Source organism: Crinia signifera, chromosome 7, assembly GCF_055691185.1.
Source record: "Crinia signifera chromosome 7, ASM5569118v1, whole genome shotgun sequence".
Classification (NCBI taxonomy): Eukaryota; Metazoa; Chordata; class Amphibia; order Anura; family Myobatrachidae; genus Crinia; species Crinia signifera.
In genome coordinates this window covers 177,336,765-177,364,375 of record NC_139223.1, presented here as the reverse complement: position 1 = coordinate 177,364,375, position 27,611 = coordinate 177,336,765, and the positions used below count along the sequence as shown (strand labels likewise).

The window sequence follows — 27,611 nt, the reverse complement described above, 5'->3', positions numbered from 1 at the left end:
CATACTTTCACCCAAGTGCTTGCTTGTTTGCTCCATGTTACTGGCCAGTTTGTGAGAACTGCGTATTGTTCTCTGTGTGTAAAAGAAATCTTGGCCAAGCAAATTCAAAATTGTTCTATACGGGTTCCGCAGCGCCTGGCTATACACGGATGAGCAGAAAACAAACAAACAACAAAATGCACCTGCTATCTGAAGAACGCACCTGCTACCCATGCCAGTAGGACACCCCCAACTCTCCCCACCCCCAATACGTAGATCACAGGATGACAGGACAGTCCCCTCTAATTGGGTCTGTCTTTCTGGTATGTTTTGATATGCAGTTAACAAAATCGGCGGTGGAAAGGGGTGCGCGGGTCCTATTTCCTGCAGTCCATGGTTAGCAGCAAGTGACCTCACAGACAACATACAGTAGGAACCACAAGTACAGTAACTGCCGTACAGTGCAAACAGTAACTACAGTACAGGCGTGAATTGCAGAAGACTCCTGTGTTGTGCAACACTCAGCTGGGTCACCCAGGGGGTGAATTCATTCATTGCTTTGTACTTTCTAAGGAAGCTGAGATGGAACCGGTTTCATGGCTGTGAGCTAGACTTGGTGCTGCCAAAGCAGAGCAGGGTGTGTCTGTTTGGGGGATCCCATATACACTGTCCCGTAATCATATTCATATAATTATTTCCTAGAAGGGCACAGTCCTCCGAGAATATATCATCACCATAAATGATTCAGCGTTCCGGATGCTGGTACGCCACACTACGTGTAATGTATGTATGTATGTGCCTTTCTGTGCACCGGCGTGTAACATAAATCCTAGATTTCCTGTTAAAATAGAGAAATCCTTCCTCTGATTCATGGAGCTTGATAAATGTTCATTCAAAGCTGATTGCAACCACTAAGATTCTTCTTATCGTTTATCTATCTATCTCCTTCTAGAAGAAAACAGCTAAAATCTTGTTGCTATGGACACCAGCTAGGTGGTCTGGAAAACGAGACCTGTTGGTAGACCTTGAGGACCAGCTCTGAGATAGACCGATGTGTCCATACCTGTCAGTGGCAGTTACTAAGTGATCATCAGCTTAAAAACATAGAGAAATAAGAGGATCATTTAATAACGAGTGATAACTTATTGGGGAAATTTAAAAAGATGGGAGTTCTCTTTCACATGGGATGTTGCTAAGGGCAACCAATCAGATACTATTTTTTATCTTCAAACAGGTGCTAAATAAATAAAAAGTAGATTCTGATTGGTTGCACATGGTCCCATGTGAAAGAACTCCTATCTTTTGCTGCGTTCTCATTGCCGCCCCTGCAAAATTCCATATTTATCTTGCTGGATTTTTGGCGGGGCACAGAGTTTCTCAGCTCAACAGACCCCCTTCATACTGCACCTCAGACCCGGGAATTTCCCATGTCTGCCTCTTTCACACTGCTTTCCATGGTCTGCCTTCCAACAAGTGTGTGGAATTTGACTGGGTGTTGGGAAATGTATACAAATTGCTGTGATTGGCTTTTTAAAAACCAGCTTTTATTGGCTGGCTGTCACATATCACATGATTACATCCCCCAATCAGGGCCGGTGTAAGGCTTCTCAGCACCCTAGGCAAAACTTTAACCAACTGCCCCCCTTAAGGCATACCTTCCTAACATTCCGGAATGGCAGGGAGGCTACAAAATTGTGAGGTCCTCCCAGTGCCCTGCTTTCTGGAGGCCCCCCGCACCCTCTTCTTTACCACCCACAAAAGAGTACAATGAGGAAAGTAGGAAAGTATGCCTCAAGGGAAGCTATTGGGGTGAGGTCTTAGAAGTTCCAAAGCAGCCATCTGCATTAAGTCCAACAAGGATCCTCAGAGACATTCTTAATTTTTTGATAGGCAGACTTCGCGGTGCCCCCCTAGATCCTGGCACCCTAGGCAGCTGTCTAAAGCTGCCTAATGGTAGAGCCAGCCCTGCCCCCAATGAGCTTGTTTTTTGGCATCATGTGGGAAAAACCCGGGTCTGTTTTGTTCACACTGCCGTACACCCGTGTATTACCCAGGAAAAACCCTGCAAAAAAACCTGTGTGTAATTCCCAGGGCATAACACCCGGAAATTTCACAAAGACCCTTTCACACTGAGACAGGACACGGGAAATTACTGCTTGCCCTGGCAAAAACCCGAGTTTTTGCGGCAGTGAGAACGGGGTATAAGTCCATTTTCCCCATTGTGTGTAATAAATGCTTCTCCAACCAATCATCTCCTATCTGTCATGGGTTTGAAAAATGACAGTTGGGAGTGATTGGCCGGTGCGCCATTTATCATAAGCAATGCGTTTTATCACTTCTTGATAAATAGACCCCTAAAATTGAAAATGACACTAATGGGATTAACGCAGACCATCAGTAGACCGGATTATCAGAGTGTGAAATGCCCCAGGGCAGCAAAACTAGAGGTGAATACTGGCGATAAGTCTCTATGCTTTTGCAGAGAGCCTCTAGCACATGCACTTGGGGAAATTAGCGCCAACACCTTGAGTTTCAATAGAAACCCCAAACGTCCGTATGTGGGATTGTGTCTCCGCTCCTTCTCGTATCATGTTTTGAATTTCCAGTGGTAAAGCAGTGACTCACCTGCCAGCTGTGTTAGTGACATTTGCAGAAACAAAAGCTTCTAGATTGGGGTTTTGTTCTTGATTTTTTATTTTTTCAACCACAAACAGAACAAAAATGTAGAGACCACTTTTTTGTTTTTGCTTCAAAGCATGCAAAGTGTACGGCTCTCCGAAATCCAGCAGCATTCCTGAGGAGCACTCTGGTAATCGGCACTTTCAGCTTTAGGCTACGAGCGTAGGAATGATTGCATGTTCCGTGCGTGAGTAAAGCCTATTGCGTGATTTCCTGTGTGGAACGAACAAGGCACGTAGGGCTGGATTCGGACGTGATCACTGGGCTGCTACTTTTTGTAGCCCTGCGATCTGTTGTTCGACGTCCCTCCAGAGTTAAATCCCACTAGTGCAAGCTTTGCGATTCCAAACAGTGTGGTACTCACTACTCGGGGCCACCGTGAGATATTTCATGGAAGGGGTGATAGGGCGTGGCAAATACCTGGATTGGGGGTTCTCAAGCTGGCCACACATCAGACCAACTTTCCTCCAACCATCCAACTAGTTGGTTGGATGGAATAGAAACCTGGTACTGGATGAGAGCAAACGTCATTTGTTTCCCAAATCGGAAAATGGACAACAACTGTCACTCAGACAATGGCCATTATTCAGACCTGAACGCAGTACAAATTTGTTCTAAAAATGGGCAATACCATGTGCACTACATGTGGGGCAGATGTAACATGTGCAGAGAGAGCTAAATTTGGTGTGTTGAAACTGAAATCTAAATTGCAGTGTAAAAATAATGCAGCCAGTATTTACTCTGCACAGAAACATAATAAATCACCTGAATGTAACTCTCTCTGCACATGTTACCTCTGCCCCACCTGCAGTGCACATGGTTTTGCCCATTTTGAGAACAAATTCGTACTGCGATGAGATCTGAATAAGGGCCAATGTACTGTACTTGGACCTATTGGATTTAAACAATTTCACTGAATGTTTTTGTCCTTTCTCCTGAGTTTGTGACCAAATTGCTTATTTATTTATTTATTTATTTATTAAATTGACATTTGCCTCCGTACAGTACCAGATTTTAAGTCCAACCAACCAACTAGTTGGATGGTTGGAGGAAAGTTTGTCTGATGTGTGGCCAGCATTAGTTACCTACAACAGGCCATGTTTTCTGATTGCTCCGTCTCCTCCTGGTCAGATCCTGCAACCACTGTCGGGTTCCACACTGAATTGTTTTCATTGTGACCTGTGAACTGTAATCACACTCAATAACTGGCCTTTCCCAGTCCCAGTGGCTGTGTTTGCTGGAGCTTGTAGTTCCACAACAGCAGCAGAGTGACACTTTTCCCAGGAATGATCCAAAGCAGCCCAGCGTCATTGTCAGTATGGGATACATTGCAGCCTAGAACAATACATGTGTTGTACTATTGACTTCTCTGTAGTGTACTTAATATGAAATACATGTTGTTGTAACCAGGGATTATTTACAATCGGTACTGTGCTTATTCCATATATGGGAACTTCTGCTTGAAAAAATATGTATTTAATGAGCTGAACAAAGTTTTTCTTTTTGCTTTAAACCTAAAACTTGAGTTGTGTAAACTCCCATATTTATCAGGTTGTGGGGTTATCATGGGGGGATAATATAACATGCTCAGCAGTGACCCCATTGTGCCTCTGGGTGGGGCTTACCTGCTCCCCAGGCTTGTCTGAATTAGAGGAATTAGTTAGACCAGCATAACATGTTTTTGAAAGTGTAGGGGAAATGGCTGGAAGACCGTATCCCCAACCCCCTACTGATTCGGGTGTGGAGCGTATTGTCGACCCGACTCAGGTCGACAGTCATTACGTCGACACTGTTGGGTCGACAGGCAGCAAGGTTGACAGGATTCTAGATCTACATGGGTGAAGGTCAACAGGTGGCTAGGTCGACATGGGACAAGGTCGACATGGGTTCAGGTGTCTAGGTCGACAGGTCACGAGGCCGACATGGTTTTTTTCACTGTTTTTTTGGTACTCTTTACCTAGAACGGCGGCCATCGCGGGCATTGAATGCACTAAAAAATCGGGTGCGATGCGACCGACGCGATGCCCGCGATTTCCCATAGGGAACAATGTTAAATGTCTCAATTGACCCGATTTTCCTGTTCAATGCATCAATTGACCCGATTATTCCATAGGAAACAACATTCCCTCCACTATCCACGTCGGCGTGGAGTTGAGAATAGAATAGTGTGGCGAGCGCAGCGAGCCACCGAGCCCGACGCGTTTACCTGTGAAGCCCGCGAAGGGACGCGTTTACCTGTGAAGGTATCTGCGTCCCCTCGCGGGGCTCGCCACGCTTCGGGCTCGGTGGCTCGCTGCGCTCGCCACACTATTCTGTTCTCAACTCCACGCCAACGTGGATAGTGGGGGTATGAAAAGGTCGTAGGACGCGTACTGCCGCCCCCTCGCGGGCTCGCTGCGCTCGCCACGCTTCGGGTTCACGTTGATCGTGGGGTGGCGTTAACAATTGTGGGGGCCATTTCACACTTCAGGGTGGCTATTTTGCCTCTGTGGGCCATTTAACATTGTTTCCTATGGAAAATCGGGTCAATTGAGGCATTGAACAGGAAAATCGGGTCAATTGAGACATTTAACATTGTTCCCTATGGGAAATCGCGGGCATCGCGTCGGTTGCATCGCACCCGATTTTTAGTGCATTCAATGCCCGCGATGGCCGCGATTTTTTTACCTGCGATGCCCACGATCAAAATCGTGGGCGCCGTGCTAGGTAAAGAGTACCGTTTTTTTTTTACCCGAATGTCGACGCAGTCGACATGGACAAAGTTGTATGTCAACCGCAGCCCCTCACATCGCTTACACTATTTTATTCTCCCGCCATGCCCTAGTGGATGGTAGGGCATGAAATACCGCCTGTCGGCACATGTCGGCTCAAAAAACAGTGAAAAAACCCATGTCGACCTCGCGACCTGTCGACCTAACCCATGTCGACCTCGCGACCTGTCAACCTAACCCATGTCGACCTAAAACCATGTCGACCTTGTTGCCTGTTGACCCAATGGTGTCGACCTAATGACTGTCGACCTAAGTTGGGTCGACAATACGACCGTATCCCACTGATTCTGGGACTGTCCACGCAATAGGAAATATACTTTTTGGTACTTCTCAATGTCAGACTGCAGTGAGGAGAACCACTGGTAAATCCGGTTTGTGTCATTCCGTCATACAGTTCCATGTGTGCTTGGCTCCTACTGTAGAACTGAGCAGGTGTCTACTCACACAGGCCCCTCGTTCTGATCGCTTTCCTCCCCTCCGCATTCCCACGGGGGGGGGGACCGATGTTTAGTAACTGCGCATCTGCACTTTGATGCGCACGTGCAGCCGCTTTGTGCAAGCAGGCGCAGTGAGTTGATTATTCGCCGGCCCATTCGCACGGAGCAGTGTGGGTGGCGGGCAAGGGGTAGCACCCATGGGAACGCCCAGCGTTTCATAGGCGTCCAAATGAAAACGCTGGGTGCGGAGGGCGGGCAGCTGACGTCAGTGGGTGTCAGCTGCCCGCCCTCTTCCCGTACAGGGAGCACGCAGATATCAGACCCCAGAGAGTGTGTTAGATCTGTGAGCGCTAGAGAAGTCATATGAATGATTTCTGCTCCGGACGCAAGCTGCGAATGGGTGTACTGTATATGCAAAATAATGTCTTCCTCACTCTCCATGGCAGCCATTACTCTGGGGTTTCACCTCTTCCCTCAGGTTTAGGCTTTGCGGGTCATTCAGAATGAGGGCCACAGTTACCTCTGTCTGCTGCTTTGGGATCCATACTATAGGAGCATGTTTATTTACTGTAAGATGTACTATTAGGGGGATTTAAAGTCCCTTTCCACAAGTTGTCCTTCCTTCACACCGACAGCTCTTAAGGTGCATACACACTGTACAATTTTTTTGACCAATTTGGTTGAAAGACATTTCCATTGAACCCAGTGTCCTGGACAGAAGATGTTGACAAAAGATATTGTCAACAAACAAACGATGAATGATGATGCGCATACCCGCCAGTTGTTCATCAAGATTGTTCGTCAACTGTGCATGCAGCTCAATTTGGATATCTTTTAAAACGAGCCTATACACTGTAACTAGATCTTTCTTCTTTCGTCTGTCGTCAATATCTTTCGTCAACATCTTGGACACTGGGTTCAATGGAAATGTCTTTCAACCAAATTGGTCAAAAAAATTGTACAGTGTGTATGCACCCTAAGAATAACTTGTTTGTGTAAGTTTCATTGGCAAACGAAACCGTTGCAATAATTTTATTTTTTGTTTCTTTCTTTCTCTGGTACTTATGTAGTAACTGGGCTGCCGATTTTGAAATCGGGTCCATCGCATCGCATCGCACCCGACCAAATCGCATGCGATGCGATGCGATGCGATGCGATGGACCCGATTTTTCCATAGGATTCAATGTTAAAATGGACTGAGTCCATTTTAACATGGAATTGAATGGGAAAAAGGGGTCCTTTTCATACCCCTACTATCCAAGTGGGCATGGAGTTGGATATAAACCTGTGGCGAGCGTAGCGAGCCACCGAGCCCGAAGCGTGGCGAGCGTAGCGAGCCCCGCGAGGGGACACAGAATACCGTCCCCTCGCGGGGCTCGCTTCGCTCGCCACGCTTCGGGCTCGGTGGCTCGCTACGCTCGCCACAGGTTTATATCCAACTCCATGCCCACTTGGATAGTAGGGGTATGAAAAGGACCCCTTTTTCCCATTCAATTCCATGTTAAAATGGACTCAGTCCATTTTAACATTGAATCCTATGGAAAAATCGGGTCATCGCATCGCATCGCATCGTATGCGATGCGATGCGATATCGCATCGCATCGCATCTGATTGTATGCCTTAACTTAAGGCATACAATCAAAAAATCGGCAGCCCAGATACTACATAAGTACCCTTTCTCTTTCTTTCTTTCCTTCTTTCTTTCTCTTTCTTTTTGTCTTTCTTTCTTTTTCTTCTTTCTTTCTTTCTTTCTTACTTACTTACTTTATTTCTTTCTTTCCTTCTTTCGGTTCTCCTTTCTTTCTTTCTTTCATTCTTTTTATTTCTCTCTTTCTTTCTTTCTTCTTTCTTTCTTTCTTTCTTTTTATTTCTCTCTTTCTTTCTTCTTTCTTTCTTTCTTTCTTTCTTTCGGTTCTCCTTTCTTTCTTTCTTTTTATTTCTCTCTCTCTTTCTTTCTTCTTTCTTTCTTTTTATTTCTCTCTTTCTTTTTTTCTTTCTTTCTTTCGGTTCTCCTTTCTTTCTTTCTTTCTTTCTCTTTTTCTTTCTCTCTTTTTCTTTTTTTCTTTCCTCTTTCTTTTTCTTTCTTTCTTTCTTTCTTTCTTTTTTTTTCCTTCTTTTTTTATTTATTTCCTTCTTTCTTTCTTTCTTTCTTTCTTTCTTTCTTTCTTTCTTTCCTTTTTTATTTAATTTCTCTTTTTGAATTTTTTTCTTTCTTCTTTTTTTTCTCTTTAATTCTTTTTCTCAGTTTTAGGGGTGTACACACGGTGCGAATGCTTTGCTATGCCATCCCGATCCGATCGGGATCGAATCGCAAGGCAAACGCATTTGACCAAAATTCCACTGTTAAAACTTGACTTTAAGTGCAGTCTTTTATTGAAGAGAAAACATTAGCAGTTAGCAGCGGTACAATTCCCAAACTGTAGTTGGTTACAAAATACACATTTACATCATTGCTCCAGTCGCACCAGTTCCCGGGAGACTCTGCTAGCGTCGGCGTATGTTTTGCATCTTTTTTTTTACTCCAAAGATGCACCAGGGGACTATGCCGCTGATTAATGTGATATGCAACACTTGTATATCTGTGTATATATCTGTATATCTGTGTTTCTCAGTGACACGCAACATACCAAATTAATCAGCACAGTCTCCTAGTGCGTCCTATAAGAGTTGCTTGGGATCTGATGACTTAAGGTGTGTACATACTGTATGGTGCAAATATGGTCGCTCAGCGATTTCGGCTTAATATCGCCCAGCGACCAAATCGCTCAGTGCACCGTTTCCACCAGCGACCAGCGTTTTTTAGCCATAATGGAAGGAAATGCCCCTGCAACAGTGACCATTTAGGGCTGGTGCAGCTGGGGGGGGGAATGGGGATCGGTATGGGCCTTTAATAATATTCTGAAAACCTGAGCTGACAACTTTTTCTGTGCACTATTGCCAACTGTAAGTAAATTAAATTTCAGTAATAACATAGCCAGATTTACACGAGTCAGTAAGCAAATGGTAGTACTCGAATAACACCATAAACCCGACAATTTAATATAGTAAAATGCAGCAACAATGATCTTGACGTTGTGTTCTGTAATGTGCTTTTGACATTTCTAAATCCGTATTTACTGACTGGACTGGACAGCTGTATTTATGTGTCAGTAAAAATACCAGTAGTCAGTCAATATATTTAAAAATGCTGATTAACAACTTTTTATGAAAGTATCACAGCCCGGTTCTTTGACGCCGCTAGACCTCGATTCCTGCAGATTTTCAGTTTATCCAGAATGATAACCGGCGTTTGCGGAACACGTCGGATTGCAACAGAACAAATAAAGGAGAAATAACTTTTTTTACACTGTTCTCTCTTTTATTTTCTAAGATGTTTTCTTTTGATAAGAGCAGATAATCCCCGTCATGAGGCAACTTCTTTTCTAAAAATGTCATGTGCGCGCAGGAAGAGGCAGTTACCGAGAATGTTGCTAAAGCAGCGAAGGGAAGATAGATATCGGAGGCTTTCATAATGATGAGATGGTTGTCACATTCCCTTATCAAAGGCTGAGAACAAGAGCTTGTGAAACCCAAAATGACAATGCCTATAAGCAGGCTGACTGTTCTCTCGCTGAGGGACGATGAGCATTGTAGTGTTCCGGCACTACAGCTACAAGCTGTACAACGCAACTGCACGTCTGACCAATGTCTGGGCATAGGAGGTTATACTAGTTGACACGCGGCTCTGCGAAGTTAGCAGTGTTGTGTGTCTTATTAAGCCCGCCGCTCCCACGGGCCGTCGCCCCCACCCCCCTTCGCAGGGGGAATTGGCCCGCACCACTGCAAATGGATGTTTTGCATAAACATCTGTTTGCAGCCTACGGGACCAAACCCACATCATTCGATGGTCACCAACCAACATATCGAATGATATGGAAGGTACACGCAAAACTATCAGGTGTATTAGGTTTGCGTGTGTTCTAGTGGGGAACATGGCGGGTAGCTGACACATGGTAATGTCAGCTGCCCGACCTCGGCACCCGCGTCACTGGGTCATTGCCATGAGAACGCCTAGCGTTTTCATGGGAACACCCATGAAATGCTGGGTATTCCCATGGGCTTGAGTACCCGCTGCCGTCCCCCGTGCCTGTGCCCAGTGAACACTCTTTTCGCTGTGGCCGCTCACACACAGCACATGCGCAGTTAGGAAACATCACTCACCGTTGCAAATTCGCAAAGGTGCGCAGAAACTAGAATAAGGTCCATCGTGTTCTAGCAGGAATCACTGGCCAAACCTGGGTTTCACTAAATTTTTTGTTTTTTGGGAACATGCAAAAGTAAGAACTTTATAGTGTAAGACACGGGTGTCAAACACAAGGCCCGCGGGCCAAATCCGGCCCGCCAGACCTTGTCATGTGGCCCGCGCGAGGAGATAGCACGCAGGGGCAGTGTGTCTAAAACAGGAGTACTGCGGGCCACGTCCGCGGCCGCCTTACCTGTTCCTCCACTGTCGGCGGCCTTGTTCCTGTAGGCACATATGTATGCGGCTACAGAAACATGGCCGCCGGCCTCCACGGCTACGTGGAGGAGGGCCCGGCCGCCTGTTCCCTCTCATGCCCGGCAGTGACAGACACTGGGTGGGGACCGGGAGTCGGGGACAGTGTGGCCGCAGCAAGCAGTGAAGAAAAGCTGGAAGCCGCAGCAGCTGCAGGACAGACGGAGAAACAGTAAGTGAGGATGAGGATCACACTCACAATAAAAAAATATATATATATCTGCTGTTTCCTGAGGTGTCCCCGTGTATAATAATAATAATAATGCCATGACACCACAGGCTGCTCCTCCTGTATAATCATTTATGTGTCATGGCATTACTTTTATTATATTATACAGGGGGAGCAGTCTGTGGTGTCATGGCATTATTATTATACAGGGGGAGCAGCCTGTGGTGTCATGGCATTATAATTATACAGGGGGACCTACAGATACAACCGGCCCTTTGAGAGTGACCAAACTGCTGATGCGGTTGCGGCCCCCGATGAATTTGAGTTTGACACCCCTGGTGTAAGAGATGGGGGGGGGGGGGGGCTAGTAAGCCAAAGCACAGGGTCTCCATCAAAACAATATGGTCCACTTTAGGGATCAGTTGAAATGAGTTTCATTTCATTCGCTCATTTGTGGTTGACAGTTGAACCCTCTGAGGTTCCGCTGTTGTACTGATGTTCCCTATGGTCTGCTGCCATTTGCACCTTGGATTTGCTGCTTCAAGTGTAACTATATGACCAGTACGTGGCAACGTATTGTCCTAGTGTATGTGTCCAGCATTAACGCTTGTAACGTAGAACTGAAACGGATGTAAAGCAAGAGACGGCTGTAGAAACAATATATAGCTTGGTACTGGTCATTGGGTCCACCCAATTTATGTCAGCATACATTGTGTCGACCACTGAAGGTCGACAGAGCTTAGTTCGACACCTGAAATAGGTCGATAGGGTTGGAAGGTCGACACCTGTCGGCAGTCACAATGTTGACATGCCTTTTTCACAATTTTGTTCGCAATGTCGACATAGTAGTAGATGGTAGGCCATGAAATACCACCTGTCGGCACATGTCGGCTCAATAAAAACATGTTGACCTTTTAATTGTAGACCTTGTCATTGTCAACCTAATGCTTTTGTCGACCTTCCAACCCTGTCACAACCTTAGCCATGTCGACTTCAGCTGGCGGCCTAAGCCATGTCGACCTTCGGGGGTCGCCCCAATGCATGTCAACCTAAATAGGGTCAACCAAGAGAATTTGCTGATACTAATGCCTGCCTAAGAGGTCCTAGGTTGCCAAAAGGACTTAAATGGCAGTTAGGGGTAGCCTGGTGGGCACTGTGCTGGGAAATGAATAGATTGCTGCAACCAGGGTATGGATCATTGGGTCAGTAGTAATTAAGCAGAGTCTAGGGTGACCTGCACCAGGTCGACATGCACAGTGTCGGCACATGAAAAGGTCGACGTGAGTTTTTCACGTTTCTTTTGTGTTCCAATTTGTAGCGTTGACCACATGGACCCCCAGGTAGTGCACCGTGTACACTGGCACGGCTCGCTTTGTCTGCCATTCTTCGGACCTGGCGCCTCTCTCCGCTACCGCTGCGTTCAGGGCACTTTGGATTCATTGGATTAATCTGGCTAGAAATAAAAGATTGGCGGCGTTACCCGCCCGGTGCGGGCGCTTTTAGCATTCGTCGTTGCTGAGAGATCTGATCATTTAAACCAGGCATGGGGAGCCTCGGCCCTCCAGCTGTTGTTGAGTACACATCCCAGCATACCCTGCTACAGTCTTGCTATTGCGATGCTAAAACCGTTGCAGGACATGCTGAGATCTGCAGTGCAACAACAGCTGGAGGGCCAAATCCCTGATTTAAAGTGAAACCCAGACCAATTCCAGATTGTCATTACTCATACGCCTATACAGCCAGAAGCACTTCGCTATAGCGGCTGTGGTTGTTCCGCTCACAACAACAGCGTGGTGTGACAGCAATATTATTATTACACCGTGAGGTTCTCTATAGCTGCGAGGAGATCCCTCTTGCTGCCTTTATTCTCTGTGGAGACGTGCTGTTCGCTGATCCATCCCTGTGGGAGCGGATACAGGCGCACAACAAGTGTTGACGGCAGGATCTTTTAAGTGGAAGGATGGAGATGTGTTGAACAGGAGATCAGGGCTGCGTGAGGTCAGGCTCCACTCCCTCCTGCACAGGGGGGGGGGGGGGGGGGTGGTAGCTGTGCAACCTTGTTTGTGGGCTTACACAGCGACCACAAGGAGAGGGGCAAACAGCTTGCAGCACGCACCTGACAGCTGTTTGGTCCTGCTGGAAACCAGCCAGAAAGCAGCAAGATGAAACCATATGGTGAGAAGTTAGAAGGGTAGAAAACTGTCAGCTCTGGCTGCCAGAATGCTCGGCCTCCTTCATTCATTTCTCTTTGCTTTATTACTAGCTTGTGTCGTACTTTTTAGTGCTATTCTGTTTAGCTGGTTTGCTGCTACATTTCCTACCCGTAGTGTCAGTATTGGATCTTTTATAGATTTACGGCTTCATGCTTTTCTCCCAATGTTTTCATATTTACTTATCACCTCTTCCCCAACTACCTGTAGTACACTAGACCACAGGTTCTCAAAGTTGGTCCTCAGGACCCCAAACGGTGCATGATTTGCAGGTCTCCTCACAGAATCATAGGTGAAATAATTAGCTCCACCTGTGGATCTTTGAAAATGTGTCAGTGAGTAATGAGTGCACCTGCCGGGTGACCTGGAAAACGTGCACTGTGTGTGGTCCCGAGGACCGAAACTGAGAACCACTGCTGTAGACAGAAGCAAAGAGGGTCAAAGGCCGCTATAAAAGTTATCTTGTCAGCGATCTTAAGATTCTGAGGATTTGCGTAAGCATGCGTCCCAGCGGCTGTAGGTGCCTTCTGCAATAAAGATCTATTTGGTATGCGGTCCCTGGGTAGACCACTTATGGTCCACTGTGACTAGGTCGACACCTTGAAATGGTCAACATACTCAAGGTCAACAATGACAGTAATGGGAAATAATAGTGTGCCGGGTGCAACCAGACACCGCGCCTGAAGCATGGCGACCGGACGCGGTATGCTTATACGGTGTCCATGTCGACATATGTCAACATAGACACCAAAAACTCATGTTGACCATGTCTATGTGGACCATAAGCCTGTGTCAACCTTTTCTCAATATCAACCTTGGGTATGTCAACCATTTCGAGGTGTTAACTTGGTCGACCTTGTGACTTTTGACCTAGACACTGTCTACCATTTATACTGTAACCTTTTATTATGCATTAAATGGTCAGGGCCGGAACAGGCCACACACCAATACTCTCCAGAACGTCAAGTGAAAGTCTGGAGGTGGCGTCCTAGAAGTTAAACACCTGCCACTTGCATTCAACAAGGAGGTGCCTCTCAGTCATCCTTAATTGGGTGATCGTCAGGGGTGCCCTCCCCCCCCCCCAGATTCTGCAGCCCCTAAGCAGCTGCCTAATAGTACATAGGGCCCTGTAAATGGTACTGTACATTCGGAGAGTTGATAGAGCTTGTTCATGTGGTTGAACTCTATGTCACTTCTTATATCAACAGTTGTTCTCGAACAATCTGAAGTTCTATGTAGTGTATGTAGTGTACTGTATGTAGTGTAGTGTCTGTGTAATGACAGAAATTAAAAGCAATTGTTGCAGGGACACTGATTAGTTTCAAACTTGCTGGACATGGAGAGAGGGAGCTGTGAAGACAGATATCACAGCTCAAAGTGAAAGTAAAAACCGTCACAGCTCAAAGTGAAAGTACATTGCAGAGGCCGTCATTTTGACTTGATTTTTTAACTAGTACACTGTCTATGTCTATATGTTTGTGTATCATTTATTATTAGATAAGGTAGAAGTAATGTATGAAACTTGAAGATTTGCATTCCTGTTTTGCAGCAAACTCGGTGAAGCTGGAGAGGCACAGCGATGAGGAAGGGGACCGGAAGTCCCTCCGCCGAGACGCAACGCCGCTCCAGTCGCAGGACGAGGAGAGCGGACTGGAGGAGCCAATAGCTGATACCAACGGCACCTCCGACACCCGCATGAGCCAGGAGTTGTCTCTGGACGGCAGCATCCGGCTTCCGAATGGTAAACTGAAATGTGACGTCTGTGGCATGGTTTGCATTGGCCCCAATGTGCTAATGGTCCATAAGAGGAGTCATACGGGTAAGCAGCCAGAAGCCTTCTGCCTGTAGCATCTGATGTTAATATTACCTGATACTATTGCCTGTCATTGCTTGCTGATACTCAGAGGCAGGGTCTTACCCGTTCATCCTCTGTGTGCCACCGCAATATTAATAAATGCAGCACTCGGGGCTGGTATTTAAAGCTCTCTGCTTGGTCTCCCTATTGGCACACATAGACTGTGTGGTCTCCTCCCTGTGACAGGAGATTTTCACCTTCTCAAGCAGTTATATCCATTGACTTCTATAGTGCATCCAGCAGGATCCGGTGAGAGTAGATAATCCTCCTGCATCCCTTCATTTCTGGGTATGATGACGCGCTTCGCTGTGAAACGCTTCGTCATGTCCTGTGCAGCACAATGCCGCAAATTGTGGCATTGTGATGATGCAAATCATGGCACCACTCTTCATGCAGTTACCCCTGTGACTCCCCCCCCCCCCCCCCCAGAATCTCAGGAGGACAGAAATCGGTCTATATTGTTTAAGTAGACAGTCAAAAGGTCGACACACACACACACAACATTGAAAAAAGGTCGACGTGTAATAGGCCGATATTGACAAAATGTGGACACAAGTAAAAGGTGGACATGAGGATAGTTGACGCATGAAAAGGTCAGCATGAGTTTTCCACAATTTTTTCCATATTTTGGACTTCTTTCATATTTTTACCATCCACGTGGACTATAAAGTGTGCTGCGCGAAGCGCCAGCTGGGCATGGCACCAGGCCTGAGGCATGGCGGGTGAAGTGAGCCATGTAAGGGTATGCACTGCACTAATTGGGGGTCCATGTCAACAAGTGTTGACACAGACACTCCAAAAAAGGGCAAAAACCCCAATGCAACCTTTTTTCATGTGTCAACATTTTCCATGTCGACTTTTTACCATGTTGACCTTTTATTTGTGCTTACTGAGTTCATGTCAACATTTTGTCTCTGTCAGCATTTTGCATGTCGTCCTTTTGATGTCGGCCTATTGACTGTCCTTAATATCTGCCGGCAGTCCATGTGTTCTGGCACTTGTGGATCTATAGTAGGAACAAATGCAGCAGGTTTGAAAATGTGACAGTTAGTAATGACTACAGCTGTGCACCCGCTAGGTGATCTGGGAAATGTGACAGTTAGTAATGACTATAGCTGTGCACCAGCTAGGTGATCTGGGGGATGTGACAGTTAGTAATGACTATAGCTGTGCACCAGCTAGGTGATCTGAGGGATGTGACAGTTAGTAATGACTACAGCTGTGCACCAGCTAGGTGATCTGGGGAATGTGACAGTTAGTAATGACTACAGCTGTGCACCAGGTAGGTAGTCTGGGAAATGTGACAGTTAGTAATGACTACAGCTTTGCACCAGCTAGGTCAGTGGTCAGGGAACTCGGTCCTCATTACCCCACACAGTGCATGTTTTGCTGGTAACCCAGCAGGTGCACAGGTGTACTAATTAGTCACAGACACATTTTATAAGGTCCGCAGGTGGAGTTAATTATTTCACTTGTGATTCTGTGAGGAGACCTGCAAAACATGTACTGCGTGGGGTAATGAGGACGAAGTTCCCTGACCACTGAGCTAGGTGATCTGGGGAATGTGACAGTTAGTAATGACTACAGCTGTGCACCAGCTAGGTGATCTAAGGAATGTGACAGTTAGTAATGACTACAGCTGTGCACCAGCTAGGTGATCTGGGGAATGTGACAGTTAGTAATGACTACAGCTGTGCACCAGATAGGTGATCTGGGACATGTGACGGTTAGTAATGACTACAGCTGTGCACCAGCTAGGGGATCTGGGGAATGTGACAGTTAGTAATTACTACAGCTGTGCACCAGCTAGGGGATCTGGGGAATGTGACAGTTAGTAATTACTACAGCTGTGCACCAGCTAGGTGGCCTGAGAAATGTAACAGTTAGTAATGACTACAGCTGTGCACCAGCTATGGAGTCTGGGAAATGTGACCGTTAATAATGACTACAGCTGTGCACCAGCTAGATGGTCTGAGACATGTGACAGTTAGTAATGACTACAGCTTTGCACCAGCTAGGTGATCTGGGAAATGTGACAGTTAGTAATGACTACAGTTGTGCTCCAGCTAGGTGATCTGGGAAATGTGACAGTTAGTGATGACTACAGCTGTGCACCAGCTAGGTGATCTGGAAAACCTGGACCATTGGTAGATCTCGAGGACTGAACTTTCAATCCACACCTGAAAGTACAGTTTCCCAACGTTGGCAACAACCGTTGTGGATATGCACTGTCTGAGTGCTGTGCGCCACTGGGCATGTACTGGGTAGATGCCAGAACCGCTGTATGCCCTTATTTACTAATAAAAAACACTTTTATTATCTTGACCAGTTCCCTAAGTATAAAGCGCCCTTTGTTATTAGTGGTGTGTTAGTATACATGGTTACTTGATGTGCCTGCATAACTAGCATAAAAGACGTGGGAGAGGTTAAAGAAGAGGGATATCAAAAACACTGGGACATTTTTAATGAAAATCGGTGCTTTCGGAAAAAGTGCTGTAACCCCTAGCAACCAATCAGACTGAACTAACAAATGATTCTATTTGGTTGCTACGGGTTATATCCCTTCTTCTCCTGCACCATTTACTTCATCATCATGCAATAAATACTTACAGGAACAGTTTGTGGTAGAACGATTATTTTGATTGTATTTATTAGGCGTGTTTGTTAATGCCTGCATTAATGGAATGATTCAGCCCTGCTGGAAGAGCAGCAAATTCGGCCCCTCTGTCCATGGTGGTGGTCTGAGCATGCGCAGTCCACCGTAAATATCATGCCTTCGGCGGGATTTTTACTCACCAAGGCGCTCTCGCACTGATTGACAGCCAGGTGTCAGCGCACAGAACCATCCGCAGCGTAGCTAAAGAGATTCGTTTGGCATGGCAGCGTTAACTTTCTCGCTAGGCTCCGAATATATACATTACTGAATGACCCCCTAAGTGTATGGGATAATCATGGAAGTTAAATGGACTTTTGGGTACAATCCATACAATTACTATATCACATACTATATGCATTGACTCAGAATCTGTGATAAAGGTGAGGGGACATTTAACGGAACCATTTTGATGTTGTCACACTTAGTGTACCTGTCACACACGTAAAATATCGTAATTTTGTGATATGAACCAGTCTTTGGTGTGGTCGTGATGTCGCTGGATTGTGCATTCGCAAGGCAGCGATCAATTCTGTATGGGGCCCTTTATCTAAAAAGCATAACAAGCGGAATTTCTAGTTACCTCGTACTGTTTACGACGGAGAGCTTACTCACATTCCACTCTGCCCGGAACAGTGGGCTAGAACCTCATAACTAAAACAAAATCCGTTCATTGAGGAGTGATACATGACACATCCATACCATTGGTTAATTACAATTTTTGTCAGGTGTAAGGTATCAGTTTATACCGACGGAGAGATGTTATTAAGATTGAAAGTTTCCATGTAACGATGTGACCCGCGGGTACATCATTCAGCTGGCTGAGTACGATGGGAGATGTAGCTGGAGTGCTAGTCCGGGTCTTTTGCCTTCCTTTGCGCGTTATGAATCGGTGACGCAATTATACTGTATATCATATGTGTGCTTGCAATAGCTCAGGTAATATTACATTCTGATCCTTCAGGTGTTCTCCAGTGGAGCAGCCAACGCACTTACCTACCCTTCCTCTTTAATCTTTATTGTAAGTGACCAGCAGCGGCCAAATAAAATCCTTTTATTACTTTCCAGGCAACTTAACATAAACCATTTTATTTTTGGGTGAAATTACATCCTTGAAGAACTGCATAAATCCATACAACTTGTCACACCTGGATGTACTGAGATACATACCGATATGTTGTTATTAGTGTTTCCTAACTCCAGCACCTAACAGTCCATGTTTTCCTGATCTCCTAGTTAGTGCATTACTCATTGACCCACTGAGGACTGGAGTTGGGAAACATATTTGTAAGGCGTGCCATCTCTATACCAGCTTACTATAGTGGGCAGTTGTCTCTGAATGGCAACATTGGGATATGACCTATGTATACTGTATGTAACAGATAAGGTGCCCATACACGCACAGATTCTGCCGATGCGATCTGTGCTATGAGATGCGCGCTCCCGCGGCATCTCATCGCACAGTACAAAAAGTGCTGCACATACTTTTTGTACTGTCTTTTTATCGCATCGCATGCACAACGCATGCAATGCGATGCAATGCTATTTTAGCACAAAACACACAGCAGAATCGGTGCGTGTATGGGCACCTATACACAGATATGTACTTCTTTTTTTTTTACCCTTTGAGTGCCAAGTGAATTTGTCAAAATAGGTATGAAAGTTGTCAAGCAAACATTTTTTATTCCTCATAATGACCTGTAATATTTACCTTTATATAGGAAATGTCTTTTTTTACATATTTTTTTTATTTTAATGTATATAACAAATGTGAGCGACGCTGCCATTTTTTTAGCGCATATTTTGCCCACCGCTCACAAAGATTTTGCCACTCAAAGGGTTAATACAGCTAGGACACATTCGACTGTGCAGAGTTGTTTCGTATATGACACTTGTATCTCTGTGTGCGACTGGTTCTCTGATCTGTACACAAAGCGCTACATTGTAGCATCTGTAGCTTTTTTCCAATACTGTAATTTTCTGTATTTGGGGCCTGATTCTGGTTCACTTGCAAAAGCAAATTCACATTCTAATGGACAAAACCATGTGCACTGCAGGTGGGTAACATGTGCAAAGAGAGTTAGATTTGGGTGGGGTTTGTACATCAAACTGATATCTATATTGCAGTGTAAAAATAAAGCAGCCAGTAGTTACCCTGCACAGAAATAAATAACACCCAAATCTAACTCTCTGCACATGTTCCATCTGCCCCACCTGCACTACACATGGTTTTGTCCATTACAGAGTGAATTTGCTTTTGCAAGTGAACCATAGACTGGGTCAAACACAATAGACAGGTGTCTTATAATCACATTAATCAGCACCATCTCTTCGTGCGGCCAATCGCATAATACCCCTTTCACACTGCCCACTTGGCAATTACCCAGCATTTTTGAGCGCCGAGTCATTCAGCAAATTACCAGGTTAAAGCTTTTCAATCTGGGAATTTGCTGAAAAATCAGGGTTTTTCTTTGGTGTGAAAGGGTCATCTCGGTTCTTAAATCATCAACCCTGGTCAAGAGCAGGGTTGGCGACCTGGAATTTAAGAACCAGGTTGTCCCTTTCACACCAAAGAAAAAACATTTTTTTTTTCAGGAAATTCCCGTGTTTAAAAGCTTTAACCGGGAAATTTGCTTCTAGTGTGAAAGGGGTATTAGATTCCGTACTGGCATAAAAAACACACCCAACGTTAGTAGAGTTGAGATGGACCAGGCCTCTCTCTCTCACACCAAGCAACTTGCGCTGCATGGGGTATTGACTCTAGACGTAGGACGGCACATCTGTACCACTATTGGGTGTGTGGTCTGATATACTCTCCCAAAGGTGTGCGCATATATTAATGCGTCCGCACCCCCAAGAGTGGTCTGTCTCTTACATTTATATATCATCAGATGTGTAGTTTCTGGCATCTGCATGCATAGCTTCTACAGTACGACCTTGGGTTCTGATTTAGCTTTGTTAGCAAAGCAAAAAAGTGCTCAAAATGGGCAAAACCACTTCACACTGTAGGTGGGGCAGATGTAACATGTGCAAAACTGAACTGAAATCTAATTTACAGATTAAAACTAAAGCTGCCTATCTGTGGACTACATGCAAAAGCAGCCAGTATTTACCCTGCACAGAAACAATATGATACCCCTTTCACATCGCACTTTTAAAACGGTATATTGCCGTTTTTTTTCCATTTTAAAACGTTTAAGGCTGCAATGTGAAAGTGCCAGAGTTGATTTACCGGTTAAAGTTAACCGGTATTTCAACACGGTTAAAAAGAAGAGTCCTACACGTTTTAAAGCCGTTTTTTTGGCAGTTTGAACAGCTCTATTTCAATGGCTTGAAACGTGTCCCTTGGGGGTTAAACGGGTTGAATGTTTGAATGGTATTAATTGATTTTTAAAACGGTTTTTACCTGCAATGTGAAAGGTCTCAAGGCTCAGACCCGTTTTAAAGTCCCATTTAAGAATACCGTGTCATTACCCATTTCTGCAATGTGAAAGCAGTATAAGTGGTTTTATCCACCTTGCAACATGGTTTTGGTTTCCAAACACAAAATTACTTTTTTATTTTTTGTTGTTGTTGCTTTTCTGAACCTGGCTACAGATTTATTTATTTGGGAATTGATGTCACACCTGTCAAATATAGTATAACTATATAACATGACTCATTTGAATCCATCTGTGGTAGTTATCCTTATATTTGCCGATAAAGACGGTGTTCATAATGTCTATTCTAGCTGTGGGCATGTTAGGACTTTCCCCAGCGGTGTCCCAGGGTGACACAAATGATACACTTCACGTTTGTTCGCACACTGTGTTAGGAGATAATGACATCTTCTCTCCCTCACACTGATCGCACCTCAGCATCACGCTTATGATAGAGGCGCACAGCATCAGCGCTTCCCCATCGCCTCTCACCGGCAATACGAACATATTTTATCATCTGTAATAATTGCGGTCATAGAGATGACGCTGGGCTCCTGTGGCTTGTCGTTGAGCTTCCTGTATGGTCACAGAATTCTCAGACCACCTGAAACAATCTTATTGCATCGTTTCACCAGGAAACTTATCTTATATATTGTGTAAGAACACTTATTTGTGTTGTATGGACTCGTGTTCCAAAATAAACAAAAGAGTTCTCGAAGCGACCGTGAAGAAGCACTGGGCCACTTATATGGTCACAGAACGCCGTGGGGCCCCATTATGTCTATGTTTGGGAAAATGATGTAATACTGTAGCTCCCAAAACTTTCTGCTCCTGCTGTGATTGGTTCCAAAGGTTACTAATACCCCTTTCACACAGAAAAGCAAATTACCGGGTTAAATATTTCTACCTGGTAATTTGCCGTTCAACACCAGCCTTTTTTCTTGTGTGAAAGGGTCAATCCAGGTCGAATTCTACCAAGTTTCCAGGCTCGAGGACCTGAGATGTTTGACCTGGGTTGACCCTTTCACACCCTTTCACTTTTGTTAATCAGCAAATTACCGGGTAGAATTAGCTTTTTCGTGTGAAAGGTGGTCAGTTTAGCACCGACAAAATGACCGTGTCAACGCCGGGATTTACAGACAAATCTGTCAGAAAAGGGTATAACCGATGCTGTTTTGTTTGAATCAGCCATGATACCGCGTCATCTTCAATTTGAACATCATTGTTTGCTCGTTAATTTAATTTTAAAGTTTGGTGCTCTACAGCCTAGGACGAGGAAGCAGTTAGCAGACGTAGGACTTCTGTGTGGGGTCTTCTCTGCATATGGGCAGTTATGGGATCCAGATGTCAATAATAGTAAGTCACATGGCATTGACATGGTCAACGTAGCCAAAGGGTCCATGTGTTCAAATCTACAAATCGACACCAAAAAACCATGGAACACCCATTTTGTTGACCAGTTCTGTGTTGGCCTTCTGCTTGTGTCCAACTTGTGCCTGGTGGCCTGTCGGGGTCTACCTAATTATTGTCAACCTTATAGACCACCCCGGGCAGTTCTGTATCCCACTGCCTCGAAGGCAACATTGTACAGAAGTATACTACTGCAAGTGACACCACACGTAATGGGGCCCTATAGATCCTCATTTGGGCCCTGCACGTGACTATATAAAATACATACATACATTCATAGGTTTTTCCGCCTAATTTTACTTCTTGCGGCTAAGCCTAAGGGGCATTGTGCACATTCTGTAACAAGAAGAGAGATAATTGTGCAATAGTCTGTTGCGATGATGCATATCCTGGTGTTCTAAGGGTAGACGGAACAACAGTCAAAAGGTTGACCACTATTTAAAAAAAGGGTCGACACAAGCAAAGAGTTCACATTGAAAAAGGTCGACATGAGTTTTTCATGAGTTTTTTTTTAACGGACAAGTTCATACTTTACCATCCCAGTGGGCATAGACAGAGAATTAGGGAGGCCAATCCTGGGATCGGGATCGGCGGGATTTGGCCCTAAAAAGTCCGGGATTTCGTGATTAGACTGCGCATGCGCAGTTTTATGCCAGGCAGTGGCCCAGCACTCACTCACCCTGGCGTGCAGCCTACTGACCCCGGCGTGCCACTCTGCTGTCACCCCTTCTCCTGGCCGCTCGCCTCCCACCTCTTCTCCTGCCCGCCCGCCCCTTCACCTGCACCCACCTGCGCCTGCCTGCTTCTTCTCCGGCTGCTGAAGAGGGTGCACGCGCCCGGAGGCACCGTGCACCTCCGAACCCACTCCATTTCCCGCTGCCTGCCTGCCAATATAAGTAAATGTGCGGGTCGGCCGGTGTGTGGGGGTGGGTATAGGTCACACGCCTGCAAACTAGTGATGCCAATCCTGGGATCCCGGGATTGAAAAAATGCCCGGTATTGGCATCCCTACAGAGAATATAATCATGCCCATGGACGTGGTACACGTATACGGTTTCAACACAGACAAAAACTGAGAAACCCATGCTGACTTTTTTTTTCCATGTCGACCTTCTGCTTGTGCCGATCTTTTGACCATGTCGATCTTTTTGATGTGTTGACCTTTTGACTGTCAACCAATAGGGGTCGACCTAGACACGGACAACACAAGGACCCATACCCTCAATTAGAACTTCCACAGGTCGGCTCACCTATAGTACCAGCTCTATAATAACGCTGATGATGATACATCTGTAACTCGTCCTGGATCTATACTCTCTCCTTATTGGACAGTTTTTATTGATGACAAAAAGGAATATACTAGAAAATTTGTAACACTGTGGCTTCCATTAAATGGGCTCGATTGTGTCTTTGTTTAGGGGAACGTCCTTTCCACTGCAACCAGTGCGGAGCATCATTCACCCAGAAGGGCAACCTCCTGCGCCACATTAAGCTGCACTCCGGGGAAAAGCCCTTCAAGTGTCCATTCTGCAGCTACGCCTGCCGGCGGAGAGATGCCCTTACGGGGCACCTCAGGACTCACTCAGGTCAGTCCACTTTACTCCTCATTAATATAGTTTTCCACCGTCACATGACTTTAATATATTGACTTGTTCAGCCCTGCTGCAGCGTCTACCAATGATATTGCTTTATCTTTCTGTATACCTTCTACATTCAAGTAGATTAGTGTATATGTATTGGCCGCGGGTACAACACAGTCTCCCTGTTCTCCATACATTGTCTGGAGAGAGCAGCTATACATCATATCCAAGGGCAAGGCAACAGACTAGTCTGCCAGACGATGTAAAGTTTGAGCAAAAAGAGCAGAAACCAGAAAGGAAAAATGTTCTCCCCTATATCAACATATTGTTTATTGTATGTGTATATTGTTGTATTCACATATGCTGTGTGTTCCCTGTCATCGTGAAGAGGATGAAGTATGTTGTGTGAAAGATATGGGGCCCAGTGTAATAGGATGTGGGAATCAGAAAGTGAGAGCTTTTTTTTTTTTTTTAAAGTGGCAATCATTTACAATGCAAATCAACCTGTTTTGCAGTCTAAATGATTGCTGCTTTTTTTTTTTTTTAAAGGAGAAAACCCTCCCAAAATCTCCCACTGATTCTCACACCCTATACGTTCTGGCCCGTTGGAATTGTTTCTTGCAATAATTCATTACAACTGATCTCTGTAAGTACTGCAGGAATACGGATACCCCTTTTACACCAAAATCCCGGATCCGACCCGGTATTTGGAACATGGTTCCGGTACACAGTCCCAGTACAGCAGACAGCAGCGGAGGCTGTGTGTGTGCCCCTCGCCCCTACCTGCAGATGCTGTGGTCCTGAGGCAGGTCGAACGACCCTGCATACCAGTTTGCACTACCCACTACCCAGGTCCTGCCCGTGTTCCACCCTGGTCAGGACCTGGGTAGAAGTCCCCTGTAAATGGACCCCTTTTACACCACCGCTGACCCGGGTCAATGATATATATACAGTGTTTATACTGTAGTCTTAGAGCAGTGATTTTCAACCTTACGTTGTGGCACAGTAAATAAGACTTTAAAATTGCCCCCCCCTTTACATGGAAAGAGGAGACCAGTAAATAACAGTTGAACTAGTGGTGGCTGCAAACTGGTTTGGGCATCTCTAGATCTGGGGGCACACTTGAGGCACAGGAGTGTGCCACGGAACAGGGGTTGAAAAACACTGGCTTAGAGGGGAAAATGACTGTAATTATACACAATATAAATCAATTCTGAATGTGTGCTGTGTAAAATAATATTCTTAAAGAATTAACTAAAATGTACCATAAATAGAGTAGCATTTTTCACTGTATTTCGCTGCAGCGCTTTGTAAATCTTTGTAATATTTACACTTGTGCGCATTGTTGCATTGTTGTGTTTTCTTTGTATGCGAATCAGAGCTGCCACATTCCTTACTGTGTTGCGGTCCAGATATTACTGCATCAAATAAAAATTGTCTGTAAAATATTACTGGAGACCCCCCTACCCTTCAGCTTTGATGGTAAGCTTGCGAGCAGGGCCCTCCTACCTCTATGTCCGCTTGTTACTACCCAGTTTGTCCTATCACTGTTTGATATCGTAAAGCGCTACGGAATTAGCTGCGCTATATAAACGGCAAATAATTGGGATTTCCTATAGGAGCCAGATGAAACTGTGGCTGCAGTAATAGCAATAACCTTTGCGCAGTGCTGACTGCTGTGTCTGCAAACGCTTATTCCGGGAAGCAATTTTAATGGTTCCCTGTTCCTGGCAGGTGCATTACGGTGGGGAAGTATTCAGCGTACATTAAAATACTTATTAAAAAGGCATCTTTACATTGAACAGGACACTGTAGTATCCCCTAGTAAAGAATTATGATCTATGTTAGAGATAAGCCTTGAGCACGTCCTTACTGCCATCAGCGGTTTATTTCCCTGTAGATAAACCTTTACTAGAAGGTAAGGGCGTGGCGCTGTCTGGAAGTGACATTGCCTGACGTTTCCATTGCGGTGTGGCTGCCTGCTATTCCGCTTATTCATCAAGGAAGCTCAGGAGAAATAATTCACATTTTCCCCAGTACGTGACGCAACGTCCTACCTTAGCCCGCAGGTTCTCAAACTCGGTCCTTACTCAGTGCATGTTTTGCCGGTCTCCTCACAGAATCATTATTCACATGAAATAATTAGCCCCACCTGTGGATCTTTTAAAATGGGTCAATGAGTAATGAATGCACCTGTGCACCAGCCGGCTGACCTGGACAACGTGAACTGTGCTGGGTTTGAGAACGGAGTTTGAGAACCCCCTACCCGAAGCAGTAATAATTCCTTTTTACAGAAATAAAGGGGGTTGGTGCCGCATCTCATTATGCACCGAATGAACAGGTAGTTTGTGGGAAAACGAGAGATTTCACCTAACGTATAGAGGGGGGTAAAGAGGGTTATTCAGACCTGTATGCATGACTGTGAATTCGTAGGCCGGGTGATAATTAAACGACTGCACATGATTACAGCTCGCAGTACACATACAAAATCCAAAATTTTTTTATTGCTGGCCGTAGGTAAGTTGATTGACAGGAAGCCGGCGTTTGGGGGTGGTAATCGCCCGTTTTGTGGGAGTGTCAGGGAAACCGCAGGGGTGTTCCCTGTGTTTTCTGGAACCACTTAACGACCATGCCTGGTGCCTGGTTGACGATATGGTTAACATTGAGCATACATACCGATGCCGGGGGTTGTTAATGGTGCGCAGGAGCGGGCAGGGCTGCCATCAGGAATTTTGGGGCCCGGGACTCATTTCCAGTCTGGGCCCCCCTCCTCACTAGATTAACTGTAACCCGGCTTCTGCTCCCCCATCTCCTCTTCTGCTGAGCTGCAGCTCGCAGGTCCCAGGGGAGCAAGCTTCTTCAACTCAAAATGCAGCACCGGCTGGTGAGCCAATCAGGGCTCACATACTGGCAGCCAATCATAAGTCAGTGCAGCATTTTAATTGGCCACCGGCATCCTGGGTTAAATAAGCCTGCGCTCTGGGACCTGCTTTGTTCAGCGCACTGAGCGCAGCAGAGGCAGTAGTGGGTGTGGGGGGTTGCGTTGGGCAAAATGAGCTGCTGGGGCCCCAGACAGCTGTACCCACAGCACCCCTCTATTTGCAGCCCTGGGAGCGGGCATCGTTAATGCTGTTGAGCATTTGAAAATGTCAGTAGCCCATTGTAGCCTGAGGGCTGCAGATCGTGTTGCCGGCTGGGCAGAGGGTTCCCCCAGAACCCCGGCCAGAAATGCCTGCTGTGTATGTGTGGTCTGGCTGATTACACATGCGCAGAGCCGCCCGGCCCCCGGCAGAACACAGCACAAGGGCGGGCTACCTGTCCCTGCAGGTAAATAAAACATACGTCTGCGTATACCATATTTTCTAGTGTGTTATTTACCAACTCTCACCCAGTGAAAGGGAGAAAAAAAAGTATTTAAGAAATATCCCTGAGGGATTACAACCCATGGAGGAGGGACAAAATCCAGCCTGAGTGGGAGGTTTGGTCCAGCAACATTCCAGGAGTGAGCTGGGGATTCCACACCCTGCAATCAGTCTGCCGATTACACCAGGGTTCCTGTAATGAGACTGAGGCCTCTGGGGAAAATACCGGGGGAGCAGACCCACCCCAAACATGATACCTCACAAGGGGAAAACTCACAGGTGTTTACAATTGTTTGGTTCAGGGAAGAAACATGAAAATAAATACTTGCCGCCATAACCCTACAATGCACATTTTTTGTTGTCAAAAACGCAGCCCAAATAGCTGCAAGCTGTCAATCACCTTGCGAATGGCGGCTTTGATCGCAGGTGGCCCTTCAATAGTACCTCGGGCTGAGAATTGGCAGCCCAGCAACCGGGTCTGAATAAGACCCTTTGGGGTAGATTTAAGAAGCAGCGATAAGGGAGGAGAAGTGATAAAGTGCCTGCTAATTGT

The 27,611-nt window shown here is 45.7% G+C and overlaps 1 protein-coding gene across 8 annotated transcripts in view; it reads left to right on the top strand.

The window, feature by feature from the left end:
- IKZF2 (IKAROS family zinc finger 2) overlaps window positions 1-27,611 on the top strand; it is a 65,684-nt gene that overhangs the window by 30,243 nt on the left and 7,830 nt on the right. For 7 of the 8 annotated variants that reach the window (XM_083154488.1, XM_083154486.1, XM_083154482.1 and 4 more), the window contains 2 exons: window positions 14,329-14,598; window positions 23,535-23,702. In XM_083154488.1, the coding sequence (XP_083010614.1) occupies window positions 14,329-14,598; window positions 23,535-23,702 (438 nt within the window). The remainder of the gene's footprint in view (window positions 1-14,328; window positions 14,599-23,534; window positions 23,703-27,611) is intronic. The other variant, XM_083154485.1, reaches the window with a different exon arrangement.